A 25,809-nucleotide genomic window follows, 5' to 3' on the forward strand; every position below is an offset into this window, starting at 1 on the left:
TAACAATCTTCCTTTGAGTCCATTAGCAGGAATGTTAAGTATTAGGTAGTGCTTCGCATGCCATCATGTAGTGCATTTCATTGGGTTTTGGGGATCCATTTGCTTACTTTCTGGGCATTTTGGAGCATTCAAGACCAAGCAAATGTCATTTACCCGTTTAACTCCTTCCAAGAAAAGGCAAAAGCCATCGGCGATGTACCCATTCAGACATAAAGGGTTAGCAAGAGTCACTTCTGGCAATGAAGAGGTTAGTAGGAATGATGATGGTACATGTTATGATCCCGGAAAAGTTTTCAATTACACTATACGTCTAATAATATATATATATATATATATATATATATATATATATATATATATATATAAATTACAGTTTGTGAAAGAAAAGGCCACTAGTGCTTAAGTTAAAAAAAGAAAAGTAAATTATATATATATATAATTACTTAATTATGTACATTAAATGCACGTTCTTCACCACTACAGGATCCAAGTGCATTTAAATGGTGTTTGATGGAATCGGAAGTTACAGTGCAAAAAAAAAAAAAAAAGGAGAAAGAAAAAAAACTGCTTCTCTTTCCAAAAAACACCAAACACCCTTAAAATGCCATCGCACAGGCAGGATAGGCCAGCACTGTGTACAAGACAAGGCAATGACTCTTCACCTGAGGCAGATACATGCTGTTATAGCGTTTAAAGGCCATAGTGTGGAAAGAAACAGTCTGCTCCCCTGGAAATGGCTTCCTGCGATTTTGATCAGTAGCACTTGAGTGTGAGACCATCGACCTCAATCCTGCTGCCGTAGGCATAAAAAGCCCCTACGGCCCTCCTCATGCGTTGCGGGATAAAAGGTGAAATTCAGCGCCTTGGTATCCGTCCAAATAAATTATGGGGGGTGGGGGAGGAAATACACTGATCCCTATCCAGTGTCAAGGACTATTCTGGTTGCGGTCAATGCGGACTTTCAGAATTTTGCAGCAATGTTAGTCTGTGACCAAGCGGCTGGGAGAATTCCCTTTTGTAAGTCTTTGGTGGCAGTTTCGGTAGCTGTGGGCTCGAGTTCTGCCTTGGAGGGACGGGGGGAGCAGAGCTGTGAATGAGACTGTTGTGACTGGTGCTAAGTCCGCAGCAGCGGCGCAGGGACCTGGGAGACGGCGTGCTGGGAGGAGTACTCGGTGAGTTTGGAGCGGTGCAGACCTCCCTGAACCAATCTTGGTCTCGATGTAATCGTCCAAGTGGCGGAGGCTGCAGATTCAAGGGGCAATTTATAAAATGTTCTGGAGGCCTTTGGGGTACAGGAGGAGGGGTGTCGGGAAGGGGGTCTCTTGGAGGGGGAGGTGGCGGGCTATGCAGAGGTCCATCAAAAGACCCCGTGTATGCAGGAACACGAGGCTGGATCTTTGGAGGCGGCGGTAATCGGGGAGGAATAGCTGGTGGTTCATCATCTAATCTGGAACTTCCCTGTGGGAGAGGGGGAACGCATAGTGAATATGAAAACACAGTAAGCTCTGCGGTAAAGATATCTTATAGAATTAGTAATTTATTACAACAATTACAGAAGTCAGGGGGAAATCTTAAATGAAGGCACCAATGTTTTTAATCCATATGATGTTACGCAGATTCAACACCCATAACCAGTATGTCTATCAAGAGATGACTACTGCTTTTTAGTAAAGCTCCAAATATGTCTGCAGGGGAAACCGATCTCTCATTTAACTATTTACGGAAACGCAGAAAAATACTTTGTATTTTAATAAAAATAAACGTTATACCCATTGCCGAAGGGTTCGGGCTGTGTAGGTTTTCTAGTTTTTTTACGAAGTAGTTTGCTCTGCTGACAAACTTTCAAGACCATAAAACTTTTTTTGGGGGGGGGGGGGGAGTAATCATATTCTGTGGATTTCACATTGTATTCGCTTAACACAGGTCTATAACAAGCTTTGTATTGCATGATGTCCTTTGGATTAGAGAACACTGGTGCGGTTTGTTTTTGCAATTTCTTAGATGTCCGGAATGTTTATAATATAGAAAATCCACTGATAAAAAGGTTAATATAGCATAACATACAAATGACTACCCAAGCACCAGACACACTATAGCATTATCTGAGTGGGCAGACTGGTGTGAAGATGTATATGCCATCTTGGTTTGTATTGCCCCCTAGTGGCAAACGGCTGTACTTACAGACAGGCTCGCTGTATCTTGGTCAAACTTCTTTCGCGGAGGCAACGGAGGCGGAAGCACAAGTTCCTCGCTTAACCTGTGCAGACTGCCGCAAGAACTGAAAAAGGACTCTGGAAAGAACACGCAATGCGAAACGTAACCAATATGTCCGGGAACAGCATTTTTACAGACGTGACATGAACTCTTATAGAATACTTTGCACGGAAAATTCTCAATGCAGAGCGTATGTGCTAAGGACTATTAAAATAATGTATGACTTACATAATTAAAACAAAATCCTGGATAATAATGCCGGTATTGATAAAGAGTTTTAGATGAGGGCAAGAGGACAGAGGTTTAAGTTCTAAATATTTTTTTTTTACACAGTAGTAGCTACACTGAGCAGACTTCCTGCAGTGGCAGGGGAATTTAACCCAATCGAATACCACAGCATTCCATGACACCATACCAGACAAGAGCCTTAAAGGGCAAGGGCAAAGAAAGTCATCTTTAGTACATCCTGCATAGTTCTCCCCATTGGGTCTTGATACATCCAAGAAAATATTGGGTGTGTGTGTGTGGGGGGGGGGGGTCATCTGGTTGCCATGGTGACCAAATACCGTTTTCAACCAATTATCCTGCCAACAATCTTGTCTATCAATGCGTAACATCAAAGAAAAAACACGTTAAAACACTTACTGGAACTTGGCAAAAACACAGGAGCAAAAATACTGTTGCTACCTGAAAAATAAAAAAAATACATCCATTAGGAAAAATGTATAACAGACTGTTCAAATATTTATTTGTAAACAAAGTTGAAACGTAGCACCTCTCCTCGCCGACGGAGACATCATCTCACACACCCTGGCATTTCGACCCAATGAGAACCATCTCCTCCAGGGGATCGGCTGGACTGGCACCAGCGGGCAGAAGGCACAGCGCGAATACGCACAGGCAAAGCCTTGGGACACGTTGTGCTTACCACCATCAGCTACTTTTAATAAAATTATACTTCAAGGGGTGGTGGACAGATGGACCAGCTTTTCTGCAGAAGTGGCAGATGTTTTTTTGGCTTCTGATATATACATGTTCTTCTTGAACACTCAGAGGAACCAGGTTTCAGAGCCAGAATAACGAGCAACAGGGACAGCATTCTCACGGCCAAACGGATGAAACCCTCCAACACAATCAAGCAAGCAGAACCTTGTATATAGTAGAGCGTGCACAAAAGATACAACGTACCGTTTGAGATGTTGAGGTCATTATCTAAGAAGACACTGAGTTCAGAAGAGGCAGATGCTGGAGGAGTAGAAGGGGTGTTGGGAGAGATAGGAGGGGACGTGGTAGATTCATGCTCCGATTCGGTGATCCGGCTGAAGCTGATCTTGTAAGGCTCTCTCTCCAGAGGTGTTGGGTGACCTCGTAAAGTATTGGAAGATGACAGATGTCTCCCACTATTAGGTCTGATCCCTGGAGACTTGAGTGAATATGTGGTTTTTCTTGGCTGAAATAAACAATAGGATGCTAGTCACAAACTTGGCACCATTTTGGATTTGCTTGGTCATTGAGACAGCGGCAAACAAAGAACATACAAATCTGGGCGGTTGCTTGCAGGCTCGTGGCTCAATCTCTAGCGACTTATTAAATAAATAGTCGGAGAACTCTTTCTCTGGTGTGTTCCCCATCGGGTTCAGATTCTCAAAGAACCTCTAAAAGAAAAAGATAAGCAGAGATAAGCGGCAATCATAAACGACTAAAGGATTTCACCCCGTATGGGGAAGTGAGAGACAGAAGGCATGCGATAGAAACGGGTAAATACAAACACTGATTCAAAAACATACAGAACAAAGGAGGAGGAACATTAGGACAAGAGGTAATAGTCTAAAATGAGAGGGTCAGAGGCTTGGGTGCAATATAGCGGCTGCGAGGGAGGTGGCTAAGCAGCTTTGCTTACAAAAAAAACATTTTTGAGACATGCGCAAACAGGCATTAGAGAGACGTTATTCCCTACCCGAATTTCTGGTTCTATCCGCAGACAGTAAGGCTGATTTTGGTACTGCTGAATCTCTCCTGTGATTTCAGCCACTCTTCTTCTCTTGCTAAAGTTGATGAGTTCTTTCCCGCATCTCTTCAGAAAGTCTGGATTACCTTCTTCGGTCTTTAGAATATTTGTCAAATATATTCCTGGAAACACACAAACTCCAATTAATTCACCGCCTTCATTACTCTAAACACCTACTACAAGGTCCCTTCGCGGAAGTGTAACTTACCAAAAAAAGGCACACATGGTGGGTTGATGGATTTCAGTTTTGCCAAATATTTTTTAAAGTGATCTTGACTAAGTTCCACAGCTTCGTCCAGGATTCTCTTCTTCCTCTCCTGTAACGCCTTAAGACAGACCAATACTTTTGCATTACTTAGAAGTGGAAATAACTGCTGTGATACCCTGACCAGTTTAATAATTACACAGACAGAAGCTCCATTGTAATTTACATTAATAAGTAAAGACAGGCTAAGCATTGTGCCATTTTATGGACATGGGATTTCATGGCAGGTAAGGACCCACGGGCCCATCTATTCTGCAAATGTTCCTGTCTAAAGGCTTTAAAACTGTAGTTGGCCTTGGTCTCGTCTTAGACTCAGGATAGCCATATGCCTTTCCCATACATTTTTTAAACTTTCTTCATTCTATTGCCCTCTACCACCTCAGCTGGGACACTTGTATCCCAACCTCCCAGTAATGCAAGCTTCCTGGTGTATAAGTGGATTTTGTTTTTTTATATTTCTGTGTATTTTCATATTTGTGTTGTACTGACACGTATGTAAATTAACTGTTCCGACAAACATAAAATACACATGTTTACGTGTCAGTAGGGTGATAATGTCTTGTGTCTGAAATCATTAGATTGTACGCTTGTGTCACACACACGAGGCAAGGGGTTTATAACACTAACCTCAAAGGTGTGATCCAATCTGTATACGGGCACGGAGTTCACCGCGCTCACTATTTCCAACACTCCATTGAAGTTATTCAAGTCTTGGAAGACCTGGAGGATCTCAATAATTCGACTGAACACAGCTACCCGCTCCTCAAAATTTTCTGTTTCCACAAGACATCTAGAGTGAGACACAAACAAAAAAATAACTTTGTCTTCTTCTTAGGGACATCTAATTATTGATCTCATGATTCCTACAAATATCAAAGTCCAAAGTGGTTAGTAATACTTTCTAGCGGGCAAACAACTTCGAAGTCCGGAAGCTCAGGTTACTCTACATGTTACTTTTATTACTGATATTCGGCACATCTGGCCTTCCAGTTTCTAACTGCTGTAAAAGCCTGAACCATTATTCGGTCCTGTTTGATGTTCAGGATCGTCAATTCCATGAATGCTTCAACACCACCTCTGCTATAAGTTTGTTGGACTACCACCTAAGTGAAGTAAAACATCCACACACTCCATCTGCGCTTTCGACTTTAACCTCTTGTCCTAGAATTTTTATCCTCTTTTCAAGAGGACTTCCCTATTGTACTTTGTTGAGTCCCTATCTATATATTAAAATGATTCTATCATATGTATCATCGGTCCACTAACACGTGGCACAAACTTCTTAGGATTTTCTTAAAATGAGTCTTTTAAAGTTCAATAAAATTAAAATGAGTCTATTAAAGTTCAACACACTTTTCAAACCACAGTGTGAGGTTGGTGGTGTGGCGAATCATCTTCAGTAAATTGGGAGAGTTTATTTCTTTGTCTTCTTTAGTCCACACACTGCCCACAAGCTCAGATGGCTGGACTGCCCTGAAAGAAACAAAGCCCAAAACAAGGAACATGAGCTCTACTCGCAGGAGGTAAGATGCTAAATGTGCTGCGAAAAACGCATAAAACACAAAAAAATGTGAGGAATTCCTCAATCTTACACATTCCAGTAATAGAAGGCTGACTCCTGCATGCCCCTCTGATCCGTGGCTATCAATGAATACCATCCTAAATGCAGAGTAGCCCATCGCAATAATAAATTACAGCATCACATGAGCCTACAACAGGGATCCCACCTGTACAGGTCGGACTCTATCAGCGTCAGCTGCCGAGCAATCTCTATTGGATGAAGGGTCATGAGGTCAAAGGTCTCAGCGTTGCCAGCTCGGCTAATGTGCCATTCTATAGGTGGCGGCGGACTCTCAAAAGTGATATTGTGGCTCACGCCATTTGCCTGAGCTTGTTTTTTCCTTCTGATGATTTTGGCTATGGAATCTACCCATTTCTTCATTGATTTTCCTAAAAGAAAAAAAAAGGGGGGGGACTACATTGAATCCGTATATAGCAGACACATAATGTACACTGACAGCGCTCAGGGAGTATGCTGGCAGACATGGTCATCTACAACGAAACACACAAATCAAGAATACATTTTGAGATTATTTTATAGATTCAGATTTTGGCAAATATCTGTTTATGACCCTTGGTCGTTGTAGTTTTTTTTGTTTGTTTTTTTTATAAAGCAATATTTGGAATTTGGCAATCTTTTACTACAAATCCTGCATTTTGAGACAAAGTCCCTAACTGCGGAACTTAATACACAGTCTAAAGCAGGGGTGTCCAACCTGCGGCCCTCCAGCTGCTGCAGGACTACATCCTCCTCAGCCAGCCCCTTAGCTGAAAGAGCATTACGGGAGATGTAGTCCTGCAGCAGCTGGAGGGCCGCAGGTTGGACACCCCTGGTGTAAAGTGATCAGTGGTGGGTACAGTCATCCTGCGAGACTTACGTTACAGAAGAAATAACCTTTAGAAACACGTTTCAGTATCATAGTATTACCAATAACTCAGAAGGTCAGGCTGAACGCTCTTACCTCTAACGCTTGAAATAAACGTTTCTAATCGGTCAAGCAGCTCGTCGTCTCTTTCAAAATCATAAAAGTGATGTTCTACCCAGTGCCGGAAAACATTTAATACCCTGTAAGAGATTAATAGTTCTCAGAAGTCTTGGAGATAACACGTTCCTTATATACAGTAGGGGATCCTGTTCCTCAGGCCGGCAAAGTACCTCGCACACCATCGCTTGTATATAGAGGTCCTTTTATAAACACTTAAGTTCTTTCCTCCTGTGGATTCTTAGTCTGTTTTACCTACTGCATGCAACTTCTCATCTAACTTAACTAACAGCCTGACTGCCATCAGAACCGATAAATACCTTTCTAGAGGACCGGACGTTTTAACCATTATCCCATGATCTGTAGTATTCTAGGCTTGCCAAACATAATGACAATTAATACAAGCTTTAACATTTAGGTGCGAAACCATTGATTTAGTTAATAGATGTTCCCCTTAAATTTACAAGTTTGCAATTTGTACGACCGACAAATCCAAAACGCAGCAAGTGAATTATCTATTGCAAATATCACCAACCTGAGTTGCACCGGCTGAACATATTCCTTGCGAAACTTCTTAAGGTTGGCGCTGATGGGCTGTTCTCCTTTCTCTATGGCCATCCTGTCCGCTTCTGTTGGCTCAGGATCGGGGATCTCAAACCTAAACAAGGCGTAGGGCGGAAGAAGAAATGAAAAGAACTTTTGCTTTGAACAAAAGATATATAGCATCAGCAACCACCAAATGTAATATAGATCGTCACACTAGTTGCTTAGATGTAGAAGACACCGGTGAGATACTAAAAAGTAGTTTGTTGAACTATGCCTATGATATCTAAACTGTTACAGGAGATTCAGCTTTAAAAAAATAGGGATTCTTCCTCTTAAACAACTCTGGTAATTTATTAATGTAAGCCATACCTTTCAATGAGAAGGCTAAGTAGCTCCTGTGGTTTACAAAAAGATCGATATGTGGTCAGGAACGTGCGCACAAAGTTAGGATCTGCAAAGGAAGTCCATTTATAAATTGCTTTAAACGGTAAAGTTCTCACAACATGATCGTACAAATCGCCCCTTGAACTTCTCAATACAACTATATATAGTGTCATCTCCACTAAATTACTTTCCAGAATAAATCCTATGCCCCATACACACACAAGCACTTGCTATATCAGCCTGTGGCTTTAATAAACGAGTATGCTTTTAATAACGTGAAAATCCATCTGCCAAAACCAAACATACCTGCATACATGTGGTATGTAAGTCTCTCTATCAGTTTCACCACCGTGCCCCCTTTAATGAAGGGAATCCCACTTCTACTTTGCACATTGTCTTCAAAAACAATGTTCTCCTCAGAGTCTTCCTCAACAAATCGATAAAGTTCTGGAGTGGGCAACCGTAACGGCTGCTTGTTCTCCTCCTGGATCAGTACCGAGTCCAGCATCCGATCCAACGTGCTACGATACTGCAGTGAAATCAGAGCCGCCATCCAATTGCTCTTCTCCTCGGCGGTCTTTGCCACAAATACAATGCTGTTTTCGTCTTTGGAGTGAAGCTCAAAGGCATTCCTGCAATCGCTTGTGTCTTCTTTATCGTTGATATGCACCTTCCTCATGATGAATTTCTCCTTTAGTCGATATTCCGCTGAGCTGTACCCGGGGATACGGGATTGTCCGTGATTCGTTTTGCAACTAATCATGAGCCCGTCGAAAAGGAAAATGTGGCGCTCGTGCTTGGCGCCCACCCTGGTCAGCGAGCCTTCCATGATAAACTCGTTACAGCACTGGCCGATGTCTTTGCCCTCCCACCCGTCAATATTCTTCTGGATCTCATTCATCTTTTTGATGGCCAGGTGCTTGCTGCGCATCTGTCTGTTATACAGACGCCACGTGTGTTCCCTGTGTGTATTGGAAAATATGGAGAAAGAGCATCTTAAAAAAATCAGGTCATACAGTATATAGCGTATAGGTTATGACGTATAGCTTTGAGGTATGTCAGCTGTTCAAACATTCTCACCCAGGTCTGCGGCGTGGCGAATGCTTGTTGTAGATGCGTTCCATGCTACAGCGTAAATTCAGGAGGGCAGTGATGGCTTGTTTCAAACATTCTCCGTCTTCCTGGTCTTTGCTGCATTCCTGTAATTGCTAACCACAACGATAAAAAGACACGGGTCTGAAAGAAAAGTCGCTCGAAGCGAAACGAGAGGTGATCGGATTATACATTACACGTTGGAATGTGCAATGGTGGAGTTACGATAATTAACTAAAGTCTCACGCTCTAGAAATAGCATAAATTTAAATGGGTATCAACCCGAGCACTGAGATCTTTAGCCGCTCTTTAACCTGTAACTCCTATTCCTCTGTGTGTCCATCATCAGATCGCAACTACAGCCTCAGGATCATAATGATTGTAGTAAAAAAAAAAAACTCAAGCGACAAAGACTATTCAGGCATGTCTGGGACCGCGTGCGGAAATCAACAAGTACTAATCTGAACTACCACCAAGCATAGGCAATAGTGGGGGGATTTCATAGCTATATTTTATTTAAAAATCTTCTGTAGTTATCCGTGATTAATGGTAGTTTACAAAAACACACACAAAGCAGAGTAATTCTTACCTCCAGTAACTCAAAGTAATGCAGACAGTGGTAAACCGGAACCAACATCAGGCGTGGGAGAACATATTTGACGGCTTCCTTAAATCCTTCAGCTATAGACTTGGGGAATAAAGAGCCAACATTTAATTACTTATTATACAGGAGACACAGGAAGATAATAATGATAATAAACAATCTTTTGTTTACTTTAGCAATTAATTCACTTAGAGAACATTCAATCAACTGGTTTCTACTGACAAGACATCTGTCCCTTTAACTCTGACTCGCACTGATCCGACAGTCCGTACACAAAGAAACGCAGGGTTTACAGCACAGTCACAGAGATGTTTGCACAGAAACGCTGTCGGATTCATTTCTTTTATTTAAACTGACCACCAGCCAAACCTCGTCTCTTGAATCCAGACTAGCTGTTACTCAACCAAATATGTTATACATCCACAGCTCCGGGTAAGGGATGGTGCCTTTATAATTTATTATAATTTATTAATTAATTAAGCTTATAAAGATCCATGCACAGTTAAAACATGATAAGGCAGGTTACATAGAATTCGAAGACAGGTTCATTCTGCCCGTGTGGTCTGTCCAGCCATTCCACCTTTATCAATCTTGGGTCTTATCTTCTGGATAGCCATTTGTCCCTTGCATGTTTACATGCCATTGCTTACGCTAGGAGGCAGTTTTGCTTACATCTTGTTGTCCTCTTTTACCCTCCTTCCTGTACTTAAATCTCTTTACACATTTAATTGTTCCACAATAGCCATTTTAGTAGCCCTTTCTAAACTCTCTCTTACAGAATGTCAATATATGCCTGGAGATGGGGTCTCCAGAACAGTAGACAAAGCATAATCATACCTGGGAACTCTCAGGGTTTGACCCCGAGTATCAGGGTTTTAGCCCCCGTCTCGGGGTCACAGGGTGAAGGGGCAGATTCTCAGGGTTAGACAGTCTGGAGCTGACGCCTTCCTATTCCACACTGCTGTACTGATACTTAAGACTCCTACATGGCTGGTTTTGCTACTCAAGTGACTCAAGTGTATCTTTTTAATAATTACAAGTCAAGGGTTCATTGAGGACCACTACATAGGACTCCTCACGATGGGCTATTAAACGGTTAATATTTAATGAGTCTCGGGGTCCGCTCATTTAGAAAGTTCCCCCGGTATGTACATAAACCAAGGAATCTTAAAAGGATCTCATGAAGAACAGATGCTATTCACCGAAGCGATGTCGCTAACCTTTCAATGCGTATGTATGTATGTATGTATGTATGTATGTATGTATGTATGTATGTATGTGCAGGCTGTGTATCTAGAATAAACTGTAAGTGCAAAAAGGAAAGTAGGTGATAACATAAAAAAATTTGTTTTTAACATAAAAAAGGCTTGCAGTACGATCCTCTCAGCTGACAAGCGGGAGTCCATATAATTTCTGTAAAGTCTAAGACAAGAAAACTCACCTGAAAATACAGAGCAACCGCAGGTTTGGCCATCAAGGAACTAAAATGTTCCTGGAACTGGGTGGCGAGGATATCTTGCGACAGAGTTTCATACGGGTCAAAGGCCTGCTCCTAAAGCAAGTGACCAACACCAGTAAGACACAGAGATTTTTGGTGCATAATTTACACATCTAATTAATATATACAACCTGGCGATCCCTCTAATACATCATGTGCTCAGGTGTCACAACCACTGGGATGTGCATCCCAACTAAAAGTATCTCTTTCTGGAGCAGGCAGATATATCCCCATCAAAGTTTGCTTTAACTAGAGTTACAATTTTTAAAGGCAAAATGTTAAAAAAAAAAAAAAAAAAAAAAAAAAAAAAAAAAGCATTTACCTCTGCCAGATCTTCAAAGCAGCTTCCAAACAAAGGATGCGGATTACTTTCGTCTGTCATTTCAACGGTATCCTCAATCAAACCGAGAAGCTTCACAGTCAGCTCATGGATGTCCAAGATATTACTGAATATGATGTCAATGTCCTAGAAAAAAGGAGGTTCGATTAAAACTCAAAGAAAGAGTGAAATTAGACAAAGTGTTTGCTAAAAACACAAGTGAAAATCCTCTTAGTACACAGCAATGGGTCTGCATTATATTATATTGTGTTTGCAGATTTGGGGATCTTGGCGCAGGCTTCTAGGGTCACAAATGACAGAGCCATCAATTCTTTTTAGTATTTATAACAGTGCCAGAGCATTAAATAAAGCCGGACGGCTACATTCATCACCGGCAAACCAAAACACAAAAGTCAATGCAGAGTTACCCAGAACCAGATCTTCGCCCTCTGCTGCCAGGGGAGGTATGAAGGCCATAATAATGCAGTGTGTTAAAACTATCAAATCAGCAGAAACAAACTCACTAATGACGAGAATAGGTTGCTGTTGGATAGGAAGGCTTCTCGAAATACTTTGATGATCAGATTTAGTTCGCGCAAGTACTGGCGTTCCCCAGCAAGCTCAGTCCGGACCAACTCATAGTAATTCAGTTCACCGGTTGAGGTAGGCTCTTCATCGCAGAGGGCGACAAGTCCAATGTCATCAACCTGGTCAAACATGTCCATCAAGACCTGGTGGCAAAAGGCAGACAGGGATATAATGAGTCCTTGAAACCTTCCAAGAGTTGCTAAGCGCTTACTAGACAAGAGCAAAGAGACAACTCTCCATTTCCCTAGGGCGATAGACAACACCGTACGTACAGCCTCCCAAAACTCTTCAACTTTCCTGTACCCCCAACACTGGTCTGAGCCAATAATCAGGACCTTAAAGGCACATTTACTGGGTGTGGAAAACAGAATGGCTGGATAGTCTGACTAAATGCAGTCTACGGTGGAATAGACTTCATTAGCATGGTCATAAAGAATAAGCTCAGCGTTTCAGCAGAGAAAGTCACCCAAAATATCACATGACTGACAACAATGGCAGCCTCCAAATCCATAGATTAATGGAGCTTATTAGAAAAAGAGATAAAACTAAGTCTAGTTATTCTCCTTACCTTATCTGCACACATAGAAACTTTAATGTCCTGCTGTGAGATCTCCAAGTGCCGTATGTTAAAAACATAATTTCCTGCGAGTTTCAGAATATCCGCCGAGATATATTCCAATACCGCCGCGATGTAAAGGGATACATTGTAATCCACCTTGTAGCCGAGCACTTCCTACAAAAAAAAAACCCACACATTTTAAACTCTCCAGCCATGCACATAATGTACACCATATCGCTGCATCGTCCCTTTAAATTTTCATGTGGCCGATTTTTCATGGTATGGTATGGGTGATGATTCCGCAGAATGACACTAAATGCTTGTGCCTATTGCTAAATGCCCCAGCTAAATGCCCCGCGGGAGATGCATTCACCTGCAGTCTGCTGAACGTTGCATGCAGGGGTCTGTTTAGACTCCAGCGCGCATGCGTAAAGTCTTCCTGTTCATTTGAACGGTAACACGTTCCGGACACTGATTGGCTGCTAAGGCTGTCAAACCGTAACAGGCCATACTCCCATTGGTTTCATTGAAAGTCCACAAACTACCAATAGTTGACGGCGTAAGCAGCCAATCAGTGGCCAGAAATTTGGGATCATGAAGGAAGAAGGCAGTCCTGCAGCCTGGCATTAACCAAAGTAATTGTTTTAATTTTGTATTTGTTGTAGAATGCATGTTAACGTACTCACAGAGGGTTACTCACAGCGTACTTTAACATGTATTCTTCTATAGTCGGGGTGTCAATTTCTATTGTTTTGCAGGTAAATCAGCTATAATAAGAATGGACATTGGTAACATTTAACATTTTTTACTGTGGCACTTCATTATGCCATTTTTTTTATTTTATTTTTTTAACAGTGATTTATATACCTTTAATGACGGGTGTATTTTATCAACAGGCAGGAGCAGAGGATTCCTTCTCTTGCGCTTCTCTATGGCGGACTGCGCGTCGGCGATGGCCCATTTATCGATCGGGTGCGGAAAGGTTTTCTGGACCCTCTCCTGGGCAAACAGAAGAAATGAAAATGAAAAGTCACGCGGCATAGAGGCTCGCATTCAGACAAACATCAGCCCAGCACTGTTGTCTGTGTTTTTTATTTTGACATTTATATATATGGACTGCACCTTAAGAAGAATATGCTATTCATGAAAGAAATATAAATTATTGTGAAGTATTATACCATTAAGTATACTTTTTTTGCTATTTGGTGCTTTGACACTTTGATTATATTTATTTCACCTTTTTTTTTTTTATCTATTTCATCTTCACACTTTGATTTATTGTATTTAACAAAAACTGTAATGGCTAAGAAAACGAGGCTTTTAAACCGATGATCTTAAAGATTCTCTTTGTTGTTCTTTTTTGGCAAATACCTTAAAAAATTAACCTACTCTTTCGCAAGTACAATTTTATGTAGATCTGCGTTTTAAAGAGAAAGAAACACAAATGGGTTTTTTTTCCCGCTGCTATGGCAACCAAAGGTTTTTCAAAGTCATTTTTTTTGTGTCACTTAACATCTAGCTTGAAATTATTCATTGATCATCAGGTATAACTGGAATTGCATTTGATGGTTTTTTAGCTGTGTGCAGAATGGAACAATGAAAGGGAAACCATCACATTTATGTTTAAACATAGTAAAGAAAAAACTAATGCTAAAAGTTCATCAAGTCCGTGGTAGTCAGAAAAATAACACATTAAATATAAACAGACGCCAGAAAATACAGAGAATTACAAAACTATGGGCCAAAGTGGATAAAGAAAAACTACACATTCGTAAACGATTAAAAGGAGACAAAGTACCCTGCCAAATACCAATGCATGATTTGGTCCTCATCAAGCAGAACTGCTCCAGCCTGCCTCCCCAGCATGGTGCAGGCAGGACGGTCAGGAAAAGGTTTTGCCTAAAAACTGGTCCTATCAGCACCCCCTTGCTTGTAACGTGAATACGTAATGCCCAGTCCAGCAGGCCTTACGCTCAACATACCTCCACATCTTGCACGGTCCTCGGCTGGGCAATGCATAGTTTGTTCAGGAGCTGCAGGATGAGCTCCTCTATATAATACAAGGAATCTTCTTTAGCAGAGAGGGTTGGATGCACCTGCCGCTGGACCTGAAAAGATGAGAAAGGCATTACTGAAAATGTGATTACAACCATTGCGAAACATTACCCACACTCCATGGTGGGTCAAAACCGGCTCCCCATCCGATGACACATTCTTTGTTTTACCAAACAAGCCTTTTCAAGCAATACCGAGGAAAACGTACGTAAAGTAAAAAAAAAATAAATAAATAAATGTACGATGTAATAAAACCCGAGAACTCCCCGGATGTATAATCAAAAGGTCAACAGATTCTTGGGCTCACAAATTCTGGAGCTGAGAATACCGATTTTCTTGTTAATATGTCATACCTAAAAATATGTCGCATCCCGAAGCGCAGGATCAGGCTGGGGTGGCGAAGTCTTTACATTTTGAGTTAAAACGCCGTCGCTCTTTAGAGTCATTAAGCGGGCCTTTTGATGGCCGATTCCTGCACTGGACAGAGAAGGTGGCCGGAAACGTCCATACAGCGATCTCAAGCGCTCAGCGCCGAGGACACGGCCGGTGAGGGCAACGCGCTGGGAGTGAGCATCGCAAGGCAAGCAACTTTCAACAGAACTTTTTTAGATGAGGATCGTCTGATCCATACATTTAATAGAAATAAGGTTTGCTACATTATATTCCTGAGAATGAAAAACGTTTGCTGAGCTCATCAAAAAAAACAGGGCACCGTCCTCAAGAACCTGGAAAAAGGAACGATGGACACTAGGCTGTTTGATCAGGTTCTTGTGTACGGCGACCTGCTTTGATGAGCTCGGCAACCATTTTTCATTCTTTGAAATATAAAATAGCAAAAACATATATTTCTCTTATGTATTATATGTTCTATAAAGAGGAAAAAAAGAACAAGTTGGGTGATCTCTAGAGAATCATAATGGGGCGCTTGTGCGAAATAAAACAAAAACGATATAATAGTGTAATGTGTGTAGACCGATGTGGATGGTACAGCCAGAGGTTTTGATGAAAACTAAAAAACAGGTGTCTTATAATACGGACGATGTTGGCGGACTTACTCGACAAACATACTTTACTCGGGAAGTCTTTTGTTGGATCCTTATCAGGACTAAGGTAGCGAATATATATTTTAATACGCAAGCTCAGTGAAAATGAACTCAGATATCAAACCTCAAGTTAAAGTTCAAGTTATGTTATGCGAGGCACACCCCGCAGACTTTTCCTGCCCAGATCTTAACCGTTTCGGCGCGTCTACGGCAGACGTAGTCTATATGGGCCGCGATATCCGCAGAGGCTGTATTAACAGATTTCACGTTGTTTAATCAATGCATATTTTGTAAATGTGATTGTGTTATTTTTTTTTTTAGATTTTTTTTTTTTTAAATTACTAGAACTTTGTCAGTAATAGAACAAAATTTGATTAAAGGGACCCCCCATCCCACTGTATTACCAGTATCGGATCCAGAACGCGTGTCTACGCGTTCTAGAACGGTTTTCTTAGCCCAATCTACTAGATAAACACCCTGACGCCTTATAATACCAGCCGTGGTAAACGGACTGTCTCAGTCTTAATTACCCAGTCGGGACACTCTTACTAATGAAAGTCTATGGAGAACGGACTTCACCGGCATTGCCATAAACAATCAGCTCAGTGTGGCGATTGAGCCGGGAAAATATCACATGAATGGCAGCAACTGTGGCATCCAAGTCTACAGATAAGGAAAGATTAGTGGCGCAAAATAAAAAAAAAATAAAAAACAAGTTTTTTTTTAGTGCTTATTTATAGTTTGTATATAACTTTGTATTGTATGCTCTAGGAGAAAAATATATTTTTTCGTAGGACTTCCTCCTCGCAAGAGCAATAATTGGGAAAACGATTTATCTTGTTTGAACCAAGAACCAGGTCATCAAGCATGCCAGTTACCAGAGAAAGGAAAGAACAGATTTCAGACACTAAGATCATCGAAGCCTTCTCTGCGGTGTTCGTTTTATATCCGCAGAATCCCGTTCCAGAAGGGCAACGTGTATACCGGCCCAGAACGCAACAAGACCTAAACGGGACATCCGTGTAATAACGCTCTATAAACCCAGCCCTAGACCGCAACCTGCGCCACCAGCTGCACACAAATCAATATCAGTGACCAAGACCTTGGTTGCCAACTTGCCAAAGAAACGGCACCATCTGTAGGCTTAACAAACAAGGGGAGAGGAAACGGACGCGACTTTTCTCCGTTTATAAATGGCACCCTTTGCATTTACTACAAGAAATCATATGTTTCATCAGAAGCCCATCGTGTTTTTCAGCATTATCTACATTCTGCTTTATTCTCCAACGGCCGACTGGCCGATTACTAGGAAGAAGAAAACTTCTGCACTGGGGCATACTCAGGTTGTGTCAAAATGTTAAACTAATGTACGAAGATCGCATCAATGGCCATCTTTGGAGCTACAACACAGTAGATGATCAATGGACTAAGTAACGGACATCCGTTTGAACCATCAGCGATCGCCAAGAGCAAAAAAAAAAAAGTCACCTGGCAATCTAGGCCGCAGCTCAACGAAGAACGAAGATAGGAACGGCAGGCAGTAAAGGGCCATGTATATTTACTACAGCCATAAAATGTCTGTTCCTAGAAATACAGGAATGCGAGTTTGCCAACTTTAGGATCTGTTCAAATATGTATAGAATAATAAAACTGTTTTGTGTAAAAAAAACAAAACAAACAAAAAAAAAAAACATGATACAAAAGCAACAAAAATGAGTATAGAAAAAGCTAGCTTCCTGGTTACTCTGCAAAATCAACACCTCCTGGGGAAGTATGAAGTCATACAATAAAAATGAATTATGAACGTTAATGGCAGGGGCCGTGTCACTGAAGTTTTGCCCACTAGATACGCTCTGACATTCAGCGTCCTTGCTGTACCTAAAGACACAAACTTAGCGTGTGCTGCTTTGGCGAGGAGCTTTGGCGTGGTTCTCGCTGGAACGCGCCATGCTTTTTGCCGCAGGCTTTGATAACTAATATTTAAAGAACATTTCCAGGTTTCGGAGACTTGATTAACAGGCAAAACCTGTACCTTAAGCACACTGCCAGGGTACACGCTTACCTGAACAAGGTGTGACTGCTTCCTCAAAACGGCTACTACAGAACAAGATCAAAACCGAGACTCTCGGCTAAAACAACGTTCCCAGGTGAAAAATCATAGCGGGAGGCAGGCCGACACCTCTACGAGTGATATATCACAGAGCCCAGACCACCTGCTTGAACAGAGACGCCCATGCTGCCGCACCAATGAAGAACGCATGCTAAAAAAAAGTACCCTGTAAACACTTATTAGATTTGTTTGTTTGTTTTTTTTAATCCAAAGCGGGCTTTTTAGGGATTTTTGCACCAGTTTTGGCAGCCTGAAGCCATAGTTACAAATTAGCCATTTAATGTTCAATTATTAACTTAATTTACTAATAATTTAATTTATTGGCTTTGATTAAATTGATCATTTTCACTAATTTGTCAATTCTTTATTAAAAAACATCAATATATATTTGCTACATACTGTATGTATTGATGAACACTTTATTAAAAGCCTTTTCTGTTTATTAAATATATCTTGCGGGAGATCTATTAATTATCTTTAGAACGGGACGTGTTTCATAATTAGTATATATTATTTTGAGGGGGCATATGATGGTGGAGCATCACCTTCGAAGGGAAAGGGGCGATATGACCGAAACTACACGTACGTAAATATATGAAAAGAAAAACTTGATTGGGTGGGAACCTGGCCCCCTAGGTCCCAAACCAAATGTGTTGACTGAGCATAAGGTGGCTGGAGGGTCCTTTAACGCAGGTAATCTACAAACCCCACTGTTACTCAATGAGCCAAAGACCGCTAACAAACGTTACTACCTGCATTCATTGGTTTTAAAAATACTGAATAATCGGGAGACATGGAAAGATTGTAACACACAAGACATACAATTCAGTCTTAACGCAAAAACAGTTATATTATTGCGATTTCTGGTGAACACAACTTTTAAGGGATAGTTTTCTGTCCCCGACAGCCTCGGTATAGAAGAATACATGTAAAGCACCCTGAAACCCATGGGAGCGCATGCTGGGACGGCATCCCCACGCCATTCACCAAGCCAGTGCCGGAGCTGATCAGGAGATGCCTATGGAAAATAGACGGGGGACAAAGGGGCAAATGCGTAAGGGGGGGAATTCCCCCATGCATTTTTAGGGGGGGGGGCTCCATGACAGTTTAAAGGGGCCTCTCGGTCATCATACGCATTAAAGTGCATATCGTAGCTGGAGGGTTGTTTTAAGATCTAATACTTATTGATAAACATCGCTTTATGCACTCTTTATACACAAATACACAAGCGTGCCTAAAAAGAATTGCCCTACAGTAACTCAAGCATTTCTAGCGTTTCTCAAACAGAACCGTCTTAGCCGCGCGCTTTTGCTTTCTTGAGACTCTGCTCAGATTTCTGGAGGCCATTAATAGCTTGTAACCTGAGCACTTTTCGATGGCTGCAGTTCATTTCCAGTGCACTTTGTGGGAGATGGATTAGGAGAGGACACCGTAGGGTAAGTAATGGATTATCATCTGAATAAAAGCCTGGAGAGAGAGAGAGAGAGAGGGGCTGGGAATGAAGGTTTACTATTACAGTTGCCTGCAACAAAAAATACGGAGAGCCTGGTGGCAGCAGAATGTTGGTCGGGGGGGAAAAAAAGCAAAATAATCCGGGACCCTCTACAACCAGCAGGGTCAACAAGAGCTTCGCCGTGAGGCAGGACCAAGGAGGACACAAAATACATTTCCTGGTAAATTAAGCTAGACGTGGTAATTGTACTACGCGGTACACACATTACTTTATATTCTTCGTTTCTCTCTACATTTACTAAGCTGAAACAAGTTGCATATTCTCAAACCTCACATGAAATCCAGCAAAATTCTTTAAAAGCCTTCTTTAAAAAAATCCCCGGCCCACACCCACGACAGACTAATGTCCGACGCTACAGAAGAATGAATGTTAAAGTACTAGGTGAGTAACTCTAACCCTCTGCGAGTTCTTTAATACGCATTCTAACAGAACAAAAAACACAAAAAAAAAATCAGCAGCGGTAAAGTACCTTCCACGAAATGCCCTGTCATTGATTGGCTGCTCGAGCAGCCAATCAGTGTCAGGAAAGTGCTCCCATTGAAATCATCAGGAAGAGTTTACACATGTGCACTGGGGGTCTTAAAATTTAGCTGGAGGGGGGGGAGCGTATGCAATTGGGGGCATTCTGCAGAATCCCCCATGCATTTGCAAAATGGACCCCACACAAAGTTAAAGGGACCACATACCAATCTTATGCTGGAGTGTCCCTTTAAAAAAGAATCTATTCACGGCTACAGAAATGCGCCCAAGTATAAGGTGAGCTCTTCACGTTTGATGAAATACAGGGAGATGCCACATCCAATGCTGTATTTTGAAGATTTTTCTTTTAATATTCTATTTCGTTAAAAAAAAAAAAAAAGCATAATATAAAAAAAACAAACTTGAAATAAAATGTAATATTTTAACTTACATTCCCCTAGTTAAATTGTAGGCCTTATTAAAAAAAATCATGCCCTTTAAAATAAATAATTTAGTCCAAAATCCAGTACAAATCCAGCATTGCTTTCAGAGTCTTTTCTCTCGTTCTGTTGATTTGCATGCTCCGTGGTGTATAACGGCTGTCGCGCTCCTTCGCGTGTGCATTACGCATGTACGGCATTCAGATACTGAAAGGCGATCGGCTGGTGGACAGAAATAGAAAGCCGTCAGATGCATACGCACGGCGGCTAATAAGTCCCCGGCTTCCATTCATTCCGTTACGGGGGGGGGGGGGGGGTTTGCTTCTCTTAGGGAGAAGCTGCAGAGCTGCTGACTTTATTCGCCATCGATTGGTTGCTTCAAGCAGCGATAGGAAAACGCACCCGTTGGAACCCATTGAAAATAATGCATTTTGAGCCCGTCATTGGGCTTTGTCATTAAGGGGTTAAACATGCCCACAAAATTCAGGACGATAAGTATATTGAGAGTCAGGAGATACATTCTGCTGTGAGGCGGGCAAAGGGGAAAATGCATATGGGGAGGAATCAGGGGGTCTGCAGAATCCCTGCATGTTTTTGGAAGGAAGGCATCACTGAAAGAGAAGGGACCTCTCAGCTAGCAAAGGCATGAAATGAGATGTGAAGGATAGAGCGTCCCTTTAACGCAACAAAGGGCAATTGCAACAATAGCTGTGTTTCTGCTTGTGTGCGCCTGAAGTTTTGTTTTATTCTCCGCCACTTTTGTGTTTAGGGCATTTGAGTAACTTGGTCTGAATTTCCTACCGATAACACTTTCCTTTTTGCCTTTGATTAAGAATTTACAAAGCATTGCCCGCCCGTCATCCCTTCTGTTTGATATCCTCAACGCAAGTCATTTCTTTCAATTTGTTGGTATTTGGAGTGCAGAAAGTGTGCGGCGTCTCTGGGACATCTCGCCGCTCCGTGCAGTGGCGTCTCTGGGACATCTCGCCGCTCCGCGCAGTGGCGTCTCTGGGACATCTCGCCGCTCCGCGCAGTGGCGTCTCTGGGACATCTCGCCGCTCCGCGCAGTGGCGTCTCTGGGACATCTCGCCGCTCCGCGCAGTGGCGTCTCTGGGACATCTCGCCGCTCCGCGCAGTGGCGTCTCTGGGACATCTCGCCGCTCCGCGCAGTGGCGTCTCTGGGACATCTCGCCGCTCCGCGCAGGGGCGTCTCTGGGACATCTCGCCGCTCCGCGCAGTGGCGTCTCTGGGACATCTCGCCGCTCCGCGCAGTGGCGTCTCTGGGACATCTCGCCGCTCCGGGCAGTGGCGTCTCTGGGACATCTCGCCGCTCCGTGCAGTGGCGTCTCTGGGACATCTCGCCGCTCCGTGCAGTGGCGTCTCTGGGACATCTCGCCGCTCCGTGCAGTGGCGTCTCTGGGACATCTCGCCGCTCCGTGCAGTGGCGTCTCAATAGGCTTTACACACCTATTATTATCGATGATTCTTTTCCATTAGGAATATTCTTATAAACATCAATCATTAACAGAAACAATACCTGCAGCCCCCCCTCCCCAATACAGAAAGAAGAGGGGCTACCTATTAAACTGCGGATGGATATAAAATACCCCCCTATTTTCTCTATACAAATTCTCAGTCTTAAAGGGGCATATTTACAAACGTTGAGCCACCAAAACTCTTTAGAAGCATACAATGTACTGTGAAAAGGAAACAAAAAATTGGATGAATAGAAGAAAAAAAAAATGAGGCTCACAGTAAGAAATGTGTGCCGTTTAGGCTACGACGGGCTAACGTACCTACCACTCCGGCTAGAAAAGGACGAGCATTAAAGTACTCTGTGAGTAACCCTAACGCAGGGGCAGGCAAAGTTCCCGTACAAGGACACCAGTGTCGTCTTTCTTCAGGAATCAAAATTTCTTGCCAATGATTGGCTGCTTACGCTGTCAATCAGTGGCAGGAAAATGCTCCCATTTAAATCAATGGAAAGACTTGACACATGCGCAATGGGGTCTAAAACAGCGTTTGGCAAAGTCAGTGCTGGATCCGAGTGGAGGTAATTAAATCATGAGATACCATTAGGCCGGCTGGGAGGGGGGGAAAGGGGCAAATGCATTTCGGGTGATTTTTGCAGAATCCCCCCCCCAATACATTTCCAATAACGATCCAGGGACCCATCATACGCATGAAAGAGCATCCGACGGCTGGCGTGTCCCTCTAAGGACCCTTGTTAAATTCCATAACTTATTAGCAGACGTGCGTAATAATAAACATGAACGAATATTCAGAAAAATGCAGACGTTCCGGTAAACGATGCTCAGAATTAAAGACAATCTCAAATTGGTTTCGAGGTAGAAATGCAGTTTCGACAGCGAACCGAAGGCAAAAGCATATCTTATCAGATGTTTATTTTCGAGACGCATAACATTGACGTATAACTAGCTCACGCTGCAAGGTTTTGGCTTCTATCCACATTATGAAAATACCAAGACAGTGACGTAATTCACAAAAAAAACTAATTATTACGCCAAACTCAATATCACACAAATATAATGTTAATGCATATGATAACTGAAAGGTCCCTTTACGTTTTCTTGGTGTCCCCCTTTGCAAGTGCAAGGGGGGGGGGCTGCAGATTCCCCTATATGCATTTGACCCTTCCCCGCCCCCCAGCTATTTTCTATGCATGAAATGTGTTCGGCTGAACACATCTCACACCACGTGATACACTTGGCTCCAGCGCTGCAGACGGGGGGGGGGGGAGATCTGATCAGACGCCGCGCGCATGCTCGGGATGTGCTCCTATTGAATTTAATGGGAGTGATTTCCTGCCACGGATTGGCTACTTCAAGCAGAATCACCAGATCACAGAGGACGAGGAGGGCAACTGCAGGGGTTAATTACCCCTTTAACCGCTGGTTACAAAAGTAAAAAAATAAAAATATGCCAGCGGCCCTCTACGGTGCTGCTCCGCAACCAGCAAAAGGTTCATTTTCTCTCTCTCAAGAGATCTCCCAATTATTTTTACCATCCGGCCGAAAATGTTCAACCAAGAAGGAGTACGTGGGCCATAGCTACCTGGGTCCTGAATATATAACATTATATACCAAATGTATCAGTGCTGTGTACATTGCTGGTGCTATATATTAAATAAATAACAAATAAATAACAACAACAACAACAACTCAGAGGATCCAGGTAGCTATGGCTCATGTGGAGTCCGGGAAAGCAGTCTCTGTCTAGAGTGTAAGCTCTTTAGCTAATGTATTAGTTTGTCTTAGTGTGTTCCAGTTCCAGCTCTGTAAGAAGAGCTGTAGAAATTGTTGGCACGGTTTAAATAAAAGATGATAAATAATAATAATGATGATATTTTTAATAATAATAAATACTTTTTAATGCAGACCGCCATAATACGCTTGAAAGTATCCTCATGGGGAAGGAGAGGCGTATAACTGCATGTGACAGTCCTCTATGTACAATTTAAGGATCTGTCACCAACACCAATGTAGGATAATTGTTTGTAATTAATAATTCATCTATATTTAAGTGGAGAGGTTGTGCAGTATATATATATATATATATATATATATATATATATATATCTCCTATACCACCGCATGTGCTTAGTTTAAAGTTATCCTGATGCAAAGTTTGAAGTGATCCTATTGCCATAGCAACCAATAGAAGGGTCCAATCAGCAGGAACAGTCAATTGGTTGCTGTGGTGAGGAGACCACTTTCTACACTTTAGATCACAATAACTTTTTTTATCCATCCAATGCAGATTTTCCTACATTAACCCGATTTAATGAAACGCTCTCTGTGCCAACAATAAACCGCCCTCAGAAAGCTAAAGATAAGAACTCATGGCGTCTCCGAGGATCGTGCCGTCTGTTGGCCCGCGTATAGAAGACAAACATAACACATCAGTTACAGGAGATAAAAAAAAAAAAAGACAGTTTGGAGCTTAAATTAAACACAATGATGGAAACCATGCCAGAGTGATCACAAAAGGTCCATGTGATCTCACACATACGTATCACGTGTTACATGAACAATATATTAAATCATCTGCGGTTGTGAAACGTGGGCGAAAAAGGACTCCAAAACATCTCAGAAGATTAGGTCCCCAGGTAAGCGCACTAAACCCCGTACGATGGAATATCTCACACAGTTTCCCCCCCCAATCGTTCTACCTTCACTCTAAAACTTAAATGTCCCTGTTCTATGACGTTCCAAATTCAATACCCCAACCAAAAGGCATTAAACGGAATCATTACCATGGTAACCTACCCGCTAATAGGGTGAAACAACACACATCCCGCTCTTACCCGAGTGCTTTACATTGATTTACATGGACCACCACAAACAATCCCACCCAGTACTTTTATCCTATGACATCCATCTTTCCGAGCCCCCCCATCTCCATTTATATCACAGACCTTCCTGACAACTCACCCCATGCGACCCTTTACTCCGGATGCCTTCATTTTCCCCCAAAACGCCTTATACTTCTTTTTAAAGGACCCCATACAGGAGGAAGCAGAGTTTCACTTCATACCTTAAAGCCCCGTGACACCCATCCCATGAAACCATAGGAGCATTCTCAACACCCCACCAGGGTACGCCCCCAAGCCCATGACACCTCACTCAAGACCCCAACACTTCTGTCAAGATACCCCCCAAAACCCAAGACACTTCTCACACCATACCCCAAGTAATCTCTCTCTCTCATAATGTCTCCCAATCCAGCCCCCTCCAAGCCCATGACACTTCTCAATATACCCCCCCTACCATGGACCCTCACTCACAATGTCCATCCAATCCCCATAACTCCTCTCAAGGTGCTCCTCAACCCCATCACGCCTCCCTCAGCATACCCCAAGCCCAACACATCTCCCACAAGGCACCCCAAGCCCAACACATCTCCCACAAGGCACCCCAAGCCCAACACATCTCTCACAAGGCACCCCAAGCCCAACACATCTCCCACAAGGCACCCCAAGCCCAACACATCTCTCACAAGGCACCCCAAGCCCAACACATCTCCCACAAGGCACCCCAAGCCCAACACATCTCCCACAAGGCACCCCAAGCCCAACACATCTCTCACAAGGCACCCCAAGCCCAACACATCTCCCACAAGGCACCCCAAGCCCAACACATCTCCCACAAGGCACCCCAAGCCCAACACATCTCCCACAAGGCACCCCAAGCCCAACACATCTCCCACAAGGCACCCCAAGCCCAACACATCTCTCACAAGGCACCCCAAGCCCAACACATCTCCCACAAGGCACCCCAAGCCCAACACATCTCCCACAAGGCACCGCAAGCCCAACACATCTCCCACAAGGCACCCCAAGCCCAACACATCTCCCACAAGGCACCCCAAGCCCAACACATCTCCCACAAGGCACCCCAAGCCCAACACATCTCCCACAAGGCACCCCAAGCCCGTGCTTCTCCTCGGCCGTCTCACCCACCTTCCTCAGGGCAGGTACAAACAGCCCTCTCCATTTCGTGCCGTTCTCCTCGCTGAAGAAGTCGTAGTTCTGCGGTGGCTGCTGCAT

General features: G+C 42.8%; 1 protein-coding gene across 1 annotated transcript; it reads right to left on the reverse strand.

The window, feature by feature from the left end:
• Window positions 1–948: 948 nt before the first annotated feature.
• Window positions 949–25,809, reverse strand: LOC149271759 (son of sevenless homolog 2-like). Its single transcript, XM_089507132.1, has 23 exons — window positions 25,723–25,809; window positions 14,603–14,728; window positions 13,488–13,619; window positions 12,630–12,794; window positions 11,998–12,204; window positions 11,477–11,620; window positions 11,098–11,208; window positions 9,642–9,740; window positions 9,041–9,168; window positions 8,267–8,922; window positions 7,946–8,027; window positions 7,566–7,688; window positions 7,010–7,113; window positions 6,215–6,437; window positions 5,841–5,960; window positions 5,115–5,277; window positions 4,431–4,548; window positions 4,172–4,344; window positions 3,753–3,869; window positions 3,403–3,664; window positions 2,860–2,901; window positions 2,182–2,291; window positions 949–1,458 (listed from the first exon to the last, which is right to left on the reverse strand). The coding sequence occupies exons 1-23, from the start codon at window positions 25,807–25,809 to the stop codon at window positions 949–951; spliced, it is 4,002 nt and encodes a 1,333-aa protein (XP_089363258.1).

The sequence above is a fragment of the Sceloporus occidentalis genome, unplaced genomic scaffold, assembly GCF_023333645.1.
Source record: "Sceloporus occidentalis isolate IW3139 unplaced genomic scaffold, rSceOcc1.0.p SCAF_460, whole genome shotgun sequence".
In the NCBI taxonomy this organism is placed as follows: Eukaryota; Metazoa; Chordata; class Lepidosauria; order Squamata; family Phrynosomatidae; genus Sceloporus; species Sceloporus occidentalis.

What these genes read in the sequence shown, in the direction of transcription:
- LOC149271759 (XM_089507132.1), bottom strand. Translation starts at nt 25,809, where the DNA reads ATGCAGCAGCCACCGCAGAACTACGACTTCTTCAGCGAGGAGAACGGC. An exon ending in CGGTTGCTCTGTATTTTCAG is followed by an intron (nt 9,741 to 11,097) that starts GTGAGTTTTCTT and finishes TTATTCCCCAAG; the next exon opens with TCTATAGCTGAAGGATTTAA. An exon ending in CTCACACTGTGGTTTGAAAA is followed by an intron (nt 5,278 to 5,840) that starts GTGTGTTGAACT and finishes GTCTCACTCTAG; the next exon opens with ATGTCTTGTGGAAACAGAAA.